This window comes from Buteo buteo, chromosome Z (assembly GCF_964188355.1).
Source record: "Buteo buteo chromosome Z, bButBut1.hap1.1, whole genome shotgun sequence".
Classification (NCBI taxonomy): Eukaryota; Metazoa; Chordata; class Aves; order Accipitriformes; family Accipitridae; genus Buteo; species Buteo buteo.
In genome coordinates, this window is record NC_134204.1 from 17469731 (window position 1) to 17487361 (window position 17631).

Here is a 17631-nt window from a genome sequence, read left to right on the forward strand (position 1 = left end):
AGGAAGGAAATTGTTGGAAAGGAGTTCTTTGACTAACGCAAACTTCTCTTTAGTTTATTGCACTCCCGCATGTTTTTTGTTGTAATTAATCATGAGACATTTTGAGTCACCAACATATATAATCAGAATTGCCTTATAGTAGTGGTTTTACACCAATTTATACCAATATATATTGGTATAATGTAAATCAGATTAGTATTAGGCTCCTTAGATACATTATTATTTCTGCTCTGTAAAGCCTCAGTAAATGATGAACAATGCTTCTCTATAAGCAAAAGACTCACATTGTTGTGCTTCATCTGTAAAGACTTCAAAATCTTTGCATTTTAGCAATTTTATGTGTCTAGTGAAGAATTAATACGCAATCTGTTCAGTAATTCCTCCTATCACAAGAAGCCTTTAAGAAATTTCTAATACAATCACCTGGTACTCAGAGGAAAAGGTTCAATGGGATTGAAACTTGGCAATTTCCTCGCTACCATTTATTGCTGGAATTATAGGACAAATGAGTTTGAACTACCAACGTATTAGAAAGGAGAAACACAAACATGCACTGAGACAGAAAAAAAATTGGGGAGCTCTCATTTTCCACTGTTGTGTACTTAACACATACTTTACATTTTCAATATTGTAAACTGCAGATACTCAAAACCATGGACAAGATGTGATGGTGTGCTCCCCCCACCCCACCTGAGCTGTATTTCCCATAACACTGCTCAAGTGACAGCCACCAGCGGTGGTCGTAATGGACACGTCTGGTCATGATGTCTGCATCCAGCTCAAAGTAGATTCGGGGGAGACTGATAACAACACAATAGTCAAGGGCTAATTTGAACAATGTTCCCACCCAACCACAGTGCTGGTCAATGTCCGACTCAAGCCAAATTTGGAAAAAACTAACACCTGTAGTTGGTATGTAAATATGACTATAAGTCAATTATCTTACTCTATAATTAGTGGACAGCCCAACGCCCATTGAGCTCTCCTGCCCAGCAGTGGGCTGCACACCAGGATCTCCCCTTGACTAGGGATGCCTCTGAAGGTTACTCCTCAAGGTTGAGAGATTCCTTGACACAACAGATTCTCGGTAAGTGATTAATAGCATGCTAAACTTTGAAATCTTAGCTAAAGGTTGATTGCACATATATAATCCTTTAGACATAAACTGTTGACCAAGTCTGGGACTAGGAGTGCATCCAGCCGCACCTAGACTCCCCTCTGAGAAGGAGTTTAGAAAGCAAGGGTGTCCATTCTAAACCCCGTGACTCAATAGGAGGGTCCCTGACAGTTTTGTCTGACCCTGTCCTCTGTGCAGTAAATATCAAGTGAACCTTGCCATCAAATCTTGTTAAACCACCACTGCATTTACTATAAAACTTTGTTAAATTGCTGTTTTATATCAATAAACATATTGCTACTTCTCTCTTATGAGTAAAGTGCATCACTCCACCCGGAACACAAGATGACAAAAAATTAAATAATTTAGCCATCACAACCACCTCAAAATACAATTGCTTACATTTTTCACCTGCCTCCTGATTCTTATTCTCCATCCTAGGAAGGCTGAATTCAAGTGTGTTCATGTCGAGCTTGCAATTCAACTTAGCTGCAAACACACATGCAGTCAGATTCTCCAACTTGCTGTTCAAAAGGGATAGGTCTAAGCACCTTCCCACTCCTTTCCAGCTTCTGAAGGTTGCTTTTATCTTGTTCAGACATGCCTTTTCCATTTGCATTTTCTTCTTTTTCCCATCAATCTCATGCCCACAACATTCCCCTGCACTCACAGTTCCTCTATCTCATATTTCTTTGCACTACTTACAACCTGACTCCTACCCACACAGTCCTCTCTCTGTTGATCTCTGTCTGGCTCCCCACACTCTTCTGACCTCCCTTATGGTTTTGTCCTATGTGTTAACATAGCCATGACCATCCACTCTCTCCTGACCTTCTTCATTCACATTTTACTCTCCTTACAGAAACAGCTAAAAGGAGAAGGTCATAATTTCCATTGAGGGCAACCTTGTTTCCCCTCATAGGAAAACTTTGTCAGTTTCAGTGGGAGAAGTTTCTCTTTTATTTGTAAAGAGAATAGATGCATTTACTGCTTTGCTGAAAGTAGCAGTAATCCCATTCCTAATAACGAGGAACTAGGAGACATTTTACAGAACAGAGGGAAAAAGTGAAGGAAGATATAAAAAAATCTGCAGATGTTTAGGAAAAATGAGTATTGCTATATTTCCTCAAAAATAACAAGATATGGCCCTGAAGAATTCAATTAAAGCAGCTATAGGGTATTAAAATCCTGGAATTCTCCACTGGTAACTGTGGCTTACATCATTTCACTGGTGTAGAAATTACTATATAACTCCTCAATATAGTGAAAATTAGCTTGTATTCTTCATTGCCTATTTCCTGTCCCTCTTATAAAAACTCACCCAAGCACACTATGTGAGGACAAAGATTCTAATGTCAGACAATAAAAAGTTACCGTTTCCTTTAAATGCCAGTAAAAGGCAAAGGAAAATGGATTGTCCTGAATCTTTATGAAACAATCCTTCCACTGATCCTTGTCTGTTCAAGATATAATTTATGGCACTCTCTTTAAAACATGTCTTCTGTGGTCATTACTGAAAGGTTTGAAAGAACATAGTCAATCTCAAATCACACTTTCTTCTGACTGTATTTATCATCTCATAATTGGGGGATATTGTTTTTTGGTATGTTGACTGCAGATCTGAGGGAGCGTAGTCTGGTCAGTATTTTTCATGCACTCACTTAACCATTTTGTGTATACCGTCAAAGGGGGAGTGGGGGCGAGGGAAAGGGTTACATGGCCTATTGAAAAAGATAGTACCAGAAATTACTTTCAAATTCCTACTAGCACTTGGAGTAGATAGGAAGGATGATCATACCCTTCAATCAACAGTCTGAAAAAAACTTACTGGGATGAAAATTAGCATCCTACAAGCTGCTGGGCTAAGTAATGCTCCTGCACACAAAGTTCAAGGAGGTTAGATTTATGAACACACATGAAGGTTAAGGGATAGGATGCTCTTCCCACAGGAATACCAATGAACAAACCACAAAGTCTCCATGATTACTGTCTTGTACTTACTCCTTCCCTCCAGAAAGGAGAAACCACCAAACACAGATGAGGAAAGAGGCTGATGGTAATCAAGCTCAGATCTATGTATGGCTTTCTAGAGTCACCACTCTGCACCTCCCTCAAAAATCAATAGAGAACGTAAAGCAGAGGTGAAGCACATTCTTTTGGAGAAGAATTTCCAAGCATTGTAAGGTTTATCTACTTTCATGTGAGACTTAGAACACCCAGATCCATAGGGAAGCCTTTTTTTTAATTAAGAACAAAGATCAGCCAGGGGAATTTAAATGTTCAACAGCATCTCAGTCTTCAAACCTTTAGATATGTCCTCTCTTTATTACTGCAATTTTTGGTTTTCCAGGCTCTCACTCTCCCAACAGTCTCCATTCAAGCCTTTCCCAAATACTTGTGACACTGCTTCTGTTCTTCTCCTCTCAGATTCTGATACACATTTCAGGGAAACAGTGTCTTCTCCAGAAAGACGAGAATATTAGAAATGGGTTTTTTTTTCTGCTTTGACAAACCAAATCTTTTCAAATCACAGTTATCCGATGTGCAGCTTGTTTCCTCTCTTTTCAGCAGCAAACAGGTCTTTCTTCTCCAGGGTCTGAAATCCACTTCTGGGAATTCAAAATGCTATATGGTATTTGTTAAAACAGATCTGAATCACACCACTTTGGATCTCAGGGCACTTCCTTTCTCAGGTTCTCTTTCCCTGTGTGCTTGCCCTTCCTCTCCTCTCCTTCTTCTCCTTGCCTTGCATCTCCTCGCCTCTCCTCTCCTCGCCCCACCTCTACTCTCCAGGCTACACCAAGCAGCAATTATCTTCCATTTGCCCCAACAGCTGTCAGGCTTTGGATGCATTTGCCCCCATTTTGGCACCCTTTGTCTCATCCTAGCTGCAGGTTGGATGAGCAAAACTGCTTGGTATGCACTGTAATAAGTTCTTGTGGTGTATGGATATTGCAAATAGCTTATTTTTTGTCTGCATTCTTGCTAAGGGTAGCGGATGAACAGGATGAGCTAAGCAGTTGTTCTCACTGCAACAACAGGCTGACAGTTATGTAAAATACTTTCATGTGCAATCTCCTCTGATCCTCTGCTGTTTCAGAGGAGTATTATGGTCAGATCCAGCATGCAGGCTCTTGCAAACTCATTTTCATAAACTGGGGCACTGCTAAGCATAAAGAAGACCAAGACCAAGGTTGCTCTGTTTCTTCATCCTCAGTATTTACCTTTTCTTTCTTCTTAATCTCCTGTCTTCAGCATCTACAGTTTAAGCCCATGGGATAAGCACAAGACCTCTTTACCAAAGTGCTTCTACAAATACTGGTACAAATCACCTTGCAGAGGCTACTGCAGAGTGACAAGGCCTGCTGGCCAGAGCAGTAGGAGTTGCTTTAGCATATTATTCTAAAATGGGATTAGTTAAGTAACTCTATAGCCCAATTCAAACACTGAGCCCAATTCACTTTTCTAAGCTTCCCAGTTCTGTATACCAGCTAAATGCCACTGATTAGGCTTTCAATTGAACATTTTCTGAAAGGCTTTTGACCCAGTTCTGGGATGATTCATGAGATTCAACAGAAAATTAATACAATGACCAACTAACTGTAACTGTCACAGGCAGCAGTGGTACACATAAATGTTCAATCAGCTTCTGGAAACCAGCCTTGCTGCTACTTGCAGAAGCAGACACCTATTCTTTTGCACAAAGACAATTTACAGTCACAAGGAACAATGTTCTCATACTGGTCAATTATTATATCTAAAAAAAGAGATTGCTTTCATCCAAATATAAATATTCAGACGCCTTCATCTAAACAAAAGCCTACTTTTCATTAGGATTACCAGATTAATTTAATTTGGATTAAAACCCATGTCTGGTTTTTATTAACATACATCTGTTAGAGAGCTATCTAGTCAGGTAGGGAATCCAGTTTCTTGTAGTATATACTGGAAGCATAAACATTGCTGTGTGCTAAAATTCAGTGAAAAAGCACTAATAATAGCTTGAAATATTCATGTATGCCAAAATACCCCATATAAATAATGGTCTTTTATCCACTGCCTAATTTTGTAATTCTTACAGTGATTTTTACCTTTTAGAAGTACTTTACATTTATGACTCAAAAATTGTATCAGTTTTCAAAGAAGATGAATCCTGTTTATTTTATCTTTAAATAGCTATAAAATTACTATGCAATTTTTTTTATTTATTTAAATACTGTCTGTTAAATAACAGTGCTTTTAATTCAAAATAACTTCAAAATTCAGGAAGGTCATTCTGCATCTTTAATAACTGTTGTGAGGATATTCAGACAACATTCAGAAATATTTTCTGTACTCTTCACTACAGTTGGAATTGTCTAGGCAAAAGGCACTCAGTAGACTTACTGTGATGTCTCTGTGTCTGATATCTGAACATGTTTTGTTCTAGTGCATTCATTCCAATGTTATCATTCATTTTTTCCTACTCACCTCCAAAGTAAGAGCCATCTGTCAGCTTCAGCTCCTTGTTGGATTTGGTGATGACACCAGCAACACCGTGCTGAATGAAATACATCTTTTTACCTACAGCCCCTTCTCGGATAATATAATCTCCAGGTTGGAACACCTCAAATCGCAGTTTGCTTAGCATGGCAGTCACAAAATTTGGGTCTGCATTAGCAAAAAGAGGCATTGTAGCAACCAGCTTCCGACAGTTGAAGTTGACAATCTCCTAAACAGGAAGGAATCATAATGATAATAATGGTCAGCAAATATATACAATATGATGGGCATAGAAAAAGACTTTCGGCTTTCTTCACAAAGAAGTTCTTTATGCTCATGTTGGACTTTTCTGTGTTTCTTTCTGTGCCTAATTTTTTAATCTTTTCATTGTATTTTTATCTGTTTCTAGTGAAGTGATTGAAACAGCAGTGCAGTATGATTTGTATTTTTGAGGTGAAAGGTTGTCTTCTTCAGGGGATTTTTCACGTTATTTATTTTTCCCCTTGGATTTTAAGGGGAAAAATCTGACAGAAAGATGAAAATTAAATAGGAATTACACTGCCTGACAACAAGATTAGCTGTTGCAATAACTGTATTAAGTGCTAAAGTTATGCAAGCCCTCTGTTTTCAAATATTACACCAGTAACATCTTTCTGATCAGAAACAAGTCCAGTGGTAATATAAATGTACATTACAGTTAGCTGCAGGGCTAGCTGAAATCAACAGGAAAATTTCCTTCCCAGAATTTAATTCATTTTATAAACAGAGAGGCATATATTCCTGCCCTTCAAAGAAATGCACATATAGTAGACCCCTATATGCAGAAAGCACTGCTATCTTCCTGAGACTGCTACAGGCCTTAAGGGTATCTCCCACCAAGAATATTTATATTTACAGAGCCAGCTATGACCACATCTACATGAAAGTATTATACCAAAAAGCTATAAATGTCCTACTTGCTTTAAAGAAAAAAAAAATGAACAATTTCTGAAGGAGTTTCAAGCTCATTCTTGCAGACCTTACTTTGTCTTGGGAAAATTAACATGGTCAGTTGTCATACAGATTTAGCAGTGTATTGAAGAGCTGAGACTAATCAGTATTACACATGGAGAGGGGCTCAGGCAGGCAGCATCTACTGAGTTAGCAACTCAAACATGACAGTAAGAGCATATACGATCATCTGTATATAAAAGCACACAGAGCAAATAAAAGAAAAATACAACCAGCAGTCACCTAACTGCTTTGTAAAACTAAATATAATTTCTTTGCACTTCTGCTGGAATTTGCTTTTTCAACCTCCCATGCATCTGCTGTCTCATACTTGCACATCTCATATAACCCATGCAGCTGGCAACCTGAGCAGCAAGCTTAGATACATTTATCCACAGTTCAGACAAATTCCTTTCTTCTCCTCCCACACCCCACCATGTGATATCCTGCTTGCAGACATGATGGGGGAGTTCAGCTAATTCCACAGTATGAGCAACAAAACCATAATGGGATCTTCAACTCAGTCCCGTTGCATCTGGGAAGGAGGTGGGAATCTTCCTTTGAAGGGTGTTGGCTACTGAGGCAATTAAGAAGCACAGGCATGCTCTAAGAGTGAAGAAACCATCACCTTTCCCTGAGAAATTACATCCTTTCAAAATAAATCCAGTGGAACTTGGAAAAATAATGTGAAACAAAATGTCTCACCAGGCACCTGGGAAGCAGAAAGGTGTTATCTCCAGCATTGTCTTATTTTCCATTAGAGGAAGAAAATACAGGGCAAAATTACTTCCTAGTGCTACTCCTAGAATAGACTTATGATATCTTCTGACAATCCTGCAAGAAAATGTCATTATATAATGGCAAGGTGGAAATAGAAGTGTCTCTAAGCAGAAATGAACATTGATTCTTAACAAAGGGCAGTACAGTGATTCTCTTTAACCCTAGTCTCAATAGCATCACATCTATATACTTTCATAAACGCTATATAAGCCTTTTCCCCCCTCCTCTTTTTTTCCTCTGGAATGAGCCAAGGAGATACAAAAATATATTTAATTTTATATAATTATAATTTAATGCAGATTTAATTCCAGAATTATTGGGTTAAAGATAGAGTGAATGAAGAGTAAGATGGCTACATCTTTGAAGTCATTCACTAAACTCCAACTGAATTCAGTGGGGATATGATTCCACCAAGAACATTTTATCTGTTATTTATAAGTGTTATTTATAAGACTTATTTAAGTGATGGAAATAGAATAACAGTCCTCTTCCATCACTTTTCACTGTACTGCCTCACTCTCCCTCACCGTCTCTGATTGCCATAACTTTCATTTCTTATGAGTGTTTTGGTATGCCTGAAACACTGCATCATGTATGGACTCCATGGCTAAGCATAAATGGGCTGGATTAAGACATGAGGAGACAGATCCAACACCAAGAGCAGATTTCTTCACGGTTGCATGAAACTTGAAATGTACAGGAATACATGGCAGGAATAGAAACAGAAAAATGTGAGGAAAAGAGCACCGAGATTTGTAACGACTGGGAGACTCCTACCTACAGAAAGGAAGTGCAGTCTGGCTATGACTCCCACCCAGCACAGGCAAAGACATGGATACTACTGGTGCAACACTATGGGACAATACTATCTACACACATGACACCAGAATCAGAGCTTAAAAAAATCCCACAAACTAGTCTTGCTTGTATAATCACATGGAAAATTTGAGGCGAGATGTGTGCTCTTTGCCTGAATCCAAAAATTATCTCAAGCAACAGCACTGCAAGGTGTGAACTACCGGATAGGTGTCAGTGGCATTCAAGATCAGTGAATCTTGCCGAGTCATTAAGTCAAGAGGAGTAATCACAGGCTACTCCTTCAAGTACCTTCTGTATAAGGGAATAAATACTATAAAGAGATTCCAGCTGGCTGTCTTTCTAAAGGAAGAGGGAAAGCCTGTTTTCCTTCTCTAAATACTCCATTTCTCAGTAAAACTTCAGCCACCATCTTCCTCCCAAGGGAAGGTTCTTCTCTGCTCCCACGCTCACAGTATGGTGGCATCACATGAGGAGTTCCAGACTACATCCTTAGCTCCTTATGAGACTGCCGTACTGCAGCCTCAGCTGATGCTGGAAAGCTGGCAATAACTATTAATTGTCTTGCCTTGCTCGGGGACTTTTCAGTAGGCTTGCTGCTTGTTTTTGGTTTTTGAAAGTGAATAGCTTGTCTTGAATGCCCAGGAGGCAGAGAAAGGAAATTACTAAAGAAAGCAAAAATTGACTGGAAATTATATAGAAGCTGGTGGGGAAGCACAGAAAAGGCTGGGAGAGTGAAAAGTTCAACTCCAGTCATGATCAGGAAGAAAGAGTAAAATAGACCTAGGTGGAGTAGTATTAAGAAAGAGAGAATGGGAGGAAAACAAAAACAAGGAACAGAAAAACCTAGAAGAAAGGAAAAAAAGAAGGCAGGAAGGTGGACTTCAAAAAGAGATTGAGAAACTGAAATTCCTGAAAAAGTGAGAGCACAAGGAGCACAAAACCTGGAGAAAAGGTATCTGGAGTGAAAGCTGAGAAGTAGGGAAGATGAAGTAAACAAGAGGGAAATTGGAAAAAAAAAGACAAGTGATCAGTGATGTGTCTAAATAGCACCATAGGAGAGCATGAAACAGACAGAAGGGAGCATTCAGACCTGCATGACTCCTCTGTGCAGAGCCAGTCCAGCCCAACCAGAAAGGAATTCATCTCATTTTGGGAATCCCAACAACACACACCCTTGTCACAGGATTTTCACCCTTGGCACCTCATGTCCTCTTGTGGCTCTATCTTCTGCCCACCTTTCTCTCTCGATATGTAATCTATATCTGAATATACCCATGATACCCACATGTTACCTGCTCAGTCTGAGTTGCCTAACGAAGCCACCAACATAGCTACAAAACCACCCTGCTGTGGTAATTTCAGCCATTATATCCTAGTAATGCATTCATTTTGTTGATTAGTTTTCTATGAAAGTTTATGCTAAGTACAAACTTTCCTTATTTAAGACATTAGAAGGTGGAAAATTACTGAAGGAGAAAGAAATGTGTCATTTTAAAGTGCTTTGTTTTTCTTTAAAGTGTTCTTTTATTTAAATATGAGATCATTCAGAGCAAGTAAAATACATTTCCCTGAGCCTTAATCACACGCAGTGCTGCAGTTTCAGGTTCTTGTGTATTACTTTAAAGATCATCTCAGGGAGAAAGAAACAGTAAAGATTATGAACGTGTTTTATGTAACTCAGAAAGTACTAGGAGAAATAGTTCTGTGTTTTAAAGGAAAGGTAACAAAAGAACAAACTGCCACATTAAAAGCTGACACTTTGTGCAGAGAAAAATCTTTCACCTGTATTTTCTTTGAGTTAATCCTTTGGAGCCAGACTGGAACCAGATTATGCTGCCCAATGTGATATCTTAATAAAATAATGAAATTATAATATATATATAGTGTATATATATACACACTACATATATATATTATAATTATATATATAATAATATATATATTATTTGTCTCACCTCTACATGAAGAAAATAGCAAGTGATGCCTGAGGAAAGGATTAAGAGTGTATTCTATAGCTGAAATGGCTAAAGGCCAAGAGTGATTCAGACCTACATGGAGTAACTGTTGATCTAGTTCAAGTATTGGTCTCTGTTACACAAGAACTAAGTTGGAGGTGCAGTGGTCTGCTTTATACAATAGATTGGTTAGGTAATTACACTGGCTCCTGCTACTTTATAGTGTACTGGTTTTATTACTCATCTTGGCCTTTCTGGGTATTTTTTCAAACTAATGTTGAAGCATCAGATACTATCATTTTGCATGGGTTCAATATTCCTGGATGACTGCTCCGATTCATCTCAAGATGTCACATTTACAGAGGCAGTTGCAAGGCTTTCCTAGCTGTGACTGGGGCATGGCAGTGGCCAACTTCTCTGATGCCATCTGTTAAGAGTTTTTAGGACCTTTTCTCCAGGAGAAGATTTTTAGATAGAAGTAGTGGTTTTAGTTAGACTGACTGGAAAAAGCTGTTGCTAGAAAAAAGCAAAGTTCTTGAAAGACCTGTATGCCTGAAAGGTTCTTTACTTTTTCCCACTAATCCAATTGAGCTAATAAAAGGTACTACTTCCATCTACAAACTATGTCCTTCTTATGTGTAGGCCACCAAAGTCTGTTTATGACTACATAAAAAAATAGCTTAGTTTCATTAGCTTAGTTTCATTAGGTCACTTCTATATGCAATTGTAAAAATCTAGTGCATAACTTTAACAGTGCAATTTTTTTTTCTGGGTCTTCCTCCTTTACACTCTGCTTTCAACGGATGAGAAACTAAATCAGTTTTAATTTCCTGGCCATAGAAAGAGGAAATCAATTTATTGAGAAAGCTATTTTTTGTCTTAGAAATAACTCTCAGAAGAAAAATTACTGAGCAAGTGATTAAGAGAGAACTATAGGAAAAAGCATGATATTTAGGGATTTGGGGCTCTATGAGCAGGTTAAATATATTTAAACTGGATTTTAAGGAGTCACATACTGTATGTGATTCATGATTTCATGATTTCTTATAATTTTTTAACCCATTGGTCAATTATAGTCAACTTTGGCAGAAAGGAGGCATCTCACTGATACTAAGTTCCCATAGGTTTTATGACAGCAGGCAATCAGGAGGATTAGGATTAGTACCCCACTGAGGGAATGACTACATCATTAGCTCACAACTTGTTTAATGCCAGAAAATCTACATGCGGCAAAGGGATGCAATATTCTTCATTTCTGGTGCACCCAAAATTGTTCAAATTTCTTGGACACATTCTGTTTAATTATCTATACAGAGCGTATGACTTAAAAATAATTTTTGCTCAGAGGCTTTCATATAAGTAATAACGACTATGTACATTTTTCTCTTGGAATGGGATTTCCATCATTTTCCATTTTTCAATTACAATGATCTATTTTAACACAGAGACTCTGCTTAAGTTTTACTTACAAATAGGGTAACTCTTGGATACCATAATTTATGTCTAGACCTGCATCGAGAAACACAATTCTTTTTTCTTCAGGACTTTGATATTTTGCCATTCTGTTAACATAGCTGGATACTGCTGGTGTATGTGTTTTAGAAAACGTCACTGTCTAGCCCCTTTGGCTATATATTTTAAAGCCCAAGAATGCTCTGATCTGAGGTAACCTACATGTTTGACCTACAGACAAAGCACAAAACCTGAAAAAACTCGAATCTCTAAGGCAAAGACAGTCCGTGTCTTTTCAGTTGCCGTGAAAACCAGTGGCCAGCCTGTGTATTTATATTTTTGAAGCACTGAGGTCCCCAAGACCTCCAGCATACCTGCATACAGGATATCCAGATGCAGAAAATTTCCCAGCTAGCAGTGAAATAAGCTTAGGCAGGGAAAAGGAAGGGAGGAATATATAGGCTTTCCAGCCAAACAATGACTGAAATCCCCTGCTTGGATTCTACCAGGACTGAGTCGAAGCAGGGGTTTTTTTTCTGCCTAGCCCTGTTCAACTCAGTTTAAGACAAGTCAGCCTTAAAGAGAGCACATGGTAGCTAGTATTGCTGTCTCCTAAGACAAAGTGATCTTTTTTATGCATTTGAAAGCAGAAGGGATATAGATTTGACCAATTATATTTTCTTGGCTTTGTTGATTAAATGTTGGCCTTCTGCATACTTTTCTATCATTCCCTACTTGATCAGAATTTTCTATTCAATGCCTTATATGCATTTTTATGCTTCAGAATTATTATTGCATTACATTCAAATGCAGACAGGATAATCCTTTTGAGGATATATGGTTCAACCAAACCACCAATAAAGTTAGTCTGATGAAGGATATCCATCTTTCTCCCAGGTTGTTAATTAATTTAATGGAGATTAAGGGAGAGCATACTGTGCATCTCATGCTTCTCTTCTCTGGATGTTCCATTATATTTACAAGATTAAAAAAGAGCAAAAGAAAGAAGGAAAGAAACAAAAAAGACACTATCTATCCACCCTTTCATGCACTAACTGTCCAGCCATTCCTTAACTGGGCTATTTTTAAAGGGATTTTACCTTTCATCTTCTTCAATATTCTGAAATGTTCTATGCCTCTTAAGTTTGGTTTCCAGCTGGGAAAAGGATGAGAAGCATCAAAATGAGAACAGCAATACAGGCAATGTTTTAGGGCAGTCTGTAATTGTGAGATAGCCAGTCTAATTTCAAAAGCCTGAGAAGTCATGATAAACCAGACAAGTACTTACAGTTTGGGCCAGTTGACCAATCTCTATTTCTTGCAGGTTTTCCCTTCTGAACCCTACTGCTGAACAAATTTCCTGAATGCTCTTAGTAAAAGAACACCCATAGTTCATTACAGAAGGTAATATGGAATTAGTGCCGTATGATACAGTAGTTGCTGCAGAGACTGTTCCTTTTTATTAACTGAATAAATAAAGTGTGATTTGCAAATGTATTTAGCAATCACTATTTCAATTTTCTACCCCTGAGTAACCAATATCTTCATTTCCACTTGTGTATGTCTATGTTTGTGTGTTATACTCACTAATACTATAGTATTTACTAAATAGCATCTTGGGCAGGGGGCACTTAAGACTGAAATCTTGGTTTAGTAAGGCATCTGAAATATTGCCATTATGCCAATGAGACTACAGATTTAAACACATATATTGTCAACTTGTGGCAGAAAGGTGCATCCTAAAGAGATGTGAAGTTTACAAAATCCTACCAGTATCCATGTTCTACTGGTATCTATATCAGAAACTTGTATTAGTACATGGAGCAGTGGCGTGAATTAGTTATCATGTTTGTTGTACAAATGAATGAAGCACACCTCATTTTTTCTAAAACAGTGACTAAGAAACAGGAGAAAGTTGGTTTTGCTAATAATGACAAAACTTTGTCTAGTCTGCTTGCTCACAGGTTAATATCTATTGTAGCATTGCTTTTCTACCATCTTTGGAGCTTCCAGTCACCTCCTCTATCTGGTAATCTGATGATTCTGGAACCTATATTCATTCTTGTGCAGTTGTACTGAAACTCCAGTAATACTACTTGCTAACACCAATCAATTTGTGTTTGACCTTGTATGGGAACTGTGTGGCAGCTACTATTTTTTATTTTTTTTTACTATAGCCTTCCAAAAAACCCCTCAAATGCTACTTAAAGCTTTTCTGAATGAAGAGTACTTCTTATATTCACCAAAGTCAGTGCGATTTCACCTGATTGCTGGAAAAAAAATGGTTTTGTTTTAGAATAGTGCTGGAAAGAGTGCTACTGTTCTCAGGACACTGATTCACCTGATTGCAAGGAAGAGTAGTTGTGTGTGAGAGAAAGAAAAAGAGGAAGAGACAGTGGAGTTCCACAAAGGCAGCCTGAGTTACACTTGTGTAACTTACTAGGTAAAATATATTGATTTGGATGCTTTGTTGTGTTAAATATGTCAGTCAGAATGCAGAACAGCATGTGATGCCTGAACAATACAGTTTCTCTTGCTGAAGAAAGGGAAGGCCGTGAAGAGAATAACTTGTGGATGAGAGCAGGGAGGAAAAAATCTGTGTTTGAAGCTAGCAGGGGGCAGACTGGGGGCTAAAAAAAGTACTGAAGCAAAGAACTAGGTGGCAGGAAAAAATCAACATGCCTTAGGAGAAATAGAAAGCTGTGGCTTGGATATAAATTTTTGTGCTTCCATGGAGAGTTTATTGTGAGCTCTGCAACAGGCAAGAAATTCCTTCTGCCATCCCATCCCCCCTGTGTACTGCAACCCAAATGGCCAAAACAACTGAGTCACCAAGGAGGTAGTTCTCAAGAAAACGTGCTTTATCCACACCCTGTGTGTATGGTTTAGCTGACACAGTAACAACAACAACAACCAGGAAAACAGTTATTTAAAAATCAGTGGTGATTTGTTCACTGAGTTATTTTAAAGCTCTCCAAGAGCTCTGGATCAGAAATACTGTTATCTTGTTAATTGCTAGGTTAACACTTACTTCTTATTATGAATTAAAAGCCCATTGGTTCAAAGCCTCTCACTATAAAATTATTAAGTGGCTTAAATTAAATCTTACTGATTATACTGGATAAATCCCAGTTTGCTGAGCTTGAAATATCCACACTGAAATTATGTTTAGAGTTTTTAAGTATATTTCTGTTTGCATCTAATTTGATTTGTAACTATGCAATGAAGGCCTACTCTATATTATGATATGGGAGAAACAGCAAACTCCTAACTTTATCTAACCCACAAAACCTAAACATTGCTACATTATGTATAAACTGCATCTTGAAGTGGCAAAAAAGAGCATTTGTAAACAACAAGAAGATCTATTTAGCTTTCTTACACAAATGTGTGACAGAACCCTGAATGCCTGTGTGTGTACGTGCTAGAATATTTACCATGTCAGCTATAGATGTACACATCTATATATAACAGAAGGATAGAAAAAGAAAGATAAGGAGGATGCACAATCCCTTTCTAATTCTGAATCAGCCTTCGTCACTGCTTTGCTACGTGAACTAGGACCAGCTAATTATGGGACCATTTGAATTTGCCTTCTAAAGTAAACTACTGAAAAGGGTGCTGGAGTGGGATCAGGCGCAAGGGCTCAGTGTTGTTATGTTGTGAGCAGCAACCTGCAACACGAGCATAAGGAACTCATGACCCACATTCAGGCCACTGCACCAGAGCTCAAGCATGCAGAAGTAGAAAAATACTGAAAGCGCTGATTCTAGAGGCCCAGTTTTACAGTGAAACATGAGGATGATGCTCAGTTGTAAGGGTGAGACATGGAGAGCTGGCTCCAGAAGAGATATCATGGGATGGTAAAAATTAAGATGAAGTCTCTGGGAATAGCTTAGTAGAGTGACAGCTAGAGAGCCCTAAAGTTAGAATTTGCTTGAGAGTGCCACTTTGGCTAATATTGGTAGCTGCAGGGGAAAGAGATGCATAAATGGCATGGGCAGTGTAAAGAGTGGAAGAAGTTATGAGGAGTGTAAGTAGGCATGGTGACAGCAAGAACAGCCTCAATAGCAGTTCATGTGGAGGAAGGAGAAGGCAAACTGGCAGGAGTAGACCAGTCAATGTGGATTAGTAATAACAGCTAGAGTAAAAGTAATGCATTAGGCTCTTTAAACATCGAGTAGGCAGACACACTTAATAATAACATGGTATCAGAGTAACAAAGAAAGAGTCACATTACAAGCAGGAGCCAAATCATGGTCAAGACTTGACAGAGCAAGGATGCACAGGACAACCTCAGCATTTGCACATTTTTGTTCTAGGGAGCATGGAGAGGAAGTGGCTATGTATTTAATAAACAAGAAACCAAGGGAGATACTTGTAGCCTTCGCCATCTACATTTAGTAATTATGCTGTGCTTGCCCTCTGCAAGCAATCACTAAGGTCTTAAGGATTCGTGCTTGTGCTTTCTCTCTAGGACTAGACATGCACTAAAAGCAAGGGGGCCTGATGACAGCAGGGCACTCAGGAACTGCCATTAGCATCTGTGCATGAGACTCAGCAGCCACAGAATGCAGGTGCATAGTCAGTGCCATGTTCTTTACATCAGTGAAATATTCTTTTTCAAAACAATTTCAGTTCACCTGCTTGCCCAAACTTTTAAATTTATTTAACCATTAATAGCATTTAAGTATAATTACATTATTCACTTCATGAATTAAATACAGACTGAGGATTATTGCCGTAAGAACTATGTTCCTATAATTTATTCAGAAAGATTTTCAAATGATCTTAAGACCACATTTTAATCTCTACTTTTATGAACAAATTTATCTATATTGATTTTATATCATAGGACAGCCCTTAAAACCCTTGTCATTACAGATAATTTTAATGTAATATATTATAAACATAGACTGGTGGCATAGGAAATATGTGTTGAGATATACTGTGACAGTGAGAAACATAAAGACCATATGTCATGGTTTAACCCCAGCCAGCAACTAAGCATCACGCAGCCGCTCACTCACTTCCCCACCTCCCCACCCCCCCAGTGGGATGGGGGAGAAAATCGGGAAAAGAAGTAAAACTTGTGATAAGAAGATAAGAATGGTTTAATAGAACAGAAAAGAAGAAACTAATAATGATAATGATAACTCTAATAAAATGACAGCAGTAATAATAAAAGGAATGGAATGTACAAATGATGCGCAGGACAATTGCTCACCACCCGCTGATCGACACCCAGTTAGTCCCTGAGCGGCGATTCCCTGCCCCCACCTCCCAGTTCCTAAACTAGATGGGACGTCCCATGGTATGGAATACACTGTTGGCCAGTTTGGGTCAGGTGCCCTGGCTCTGTCCTGTGCCAGCTTCTTGTGCCCCTCCAGCTTTCTCGCTGGCTGGGGATGAGAAGCTGAAAAATCCTTGACTTTAGACTAAACACTACTGAACAACAACTGAAAACATCAGTGTTATCAACATTCTTCACATACTGAACTCAAAACACAGCACTGTACCAGCTACTAGGAAGACAATTAACTCTATCCCAGCTGAAACCAGGACACCATACTGGAGTAATGCTATGTATGTACCTAGTACTATACAAAGATATCAACAAGTATTATATAGTATTCTTACACATACGTCTTGGGCACACCTGTTTGCATGTATGTGCCTGAAAGTCCATATATGTGTGTATATATATGCATATATATGCTCTCCCACACATATACTTATATGTCTACATGGACATATTTATATGTGTACAAATGTACATATTTGTATATTTAATGTAAAAAAATCAAAGTTTAACTAATTAATGCATCCCATTAGAACTATATTTCAAGTTAGATTTAGTTAAATATTTAGAGGTTAATATAACTCATGTAAGAGTGTGTGCTTGTATAACTGAAGTTATAATCTACAAGCAAAAAGGTGAGAGGAAAGAAGATTCTGCTTCCAGTCCCAATTAAGTTCTTTGGAACTGAAATGTCCCGATGTTCTATATTCTTCAAGGACACATGATCTGTATCT

General features: G+C 38.3%; 1 protein-coding gene across 1 annotated transcript in view; it reads right to left on the reverse strand.

Moving 5' to 3' along the window:
- Positions 1–17631, reverse strand: part of HCN1 (hyperpolarization activated cyclic nucleotide gated potassium channel 1) — a 204064-nt gene that overhangs the window by 16383 nt on the left and 170050 nt on the right. The window contains exon 6 of the mRNA XM_075019379.1: positions 5588–5828. Within this exon, the coding sequence (XP_074875480.1) occupies positions 5588–5828 (241 nt within the window). The remainder of the gene's footprint in view (positions 1–5587; positions 5829–17631) is intronic.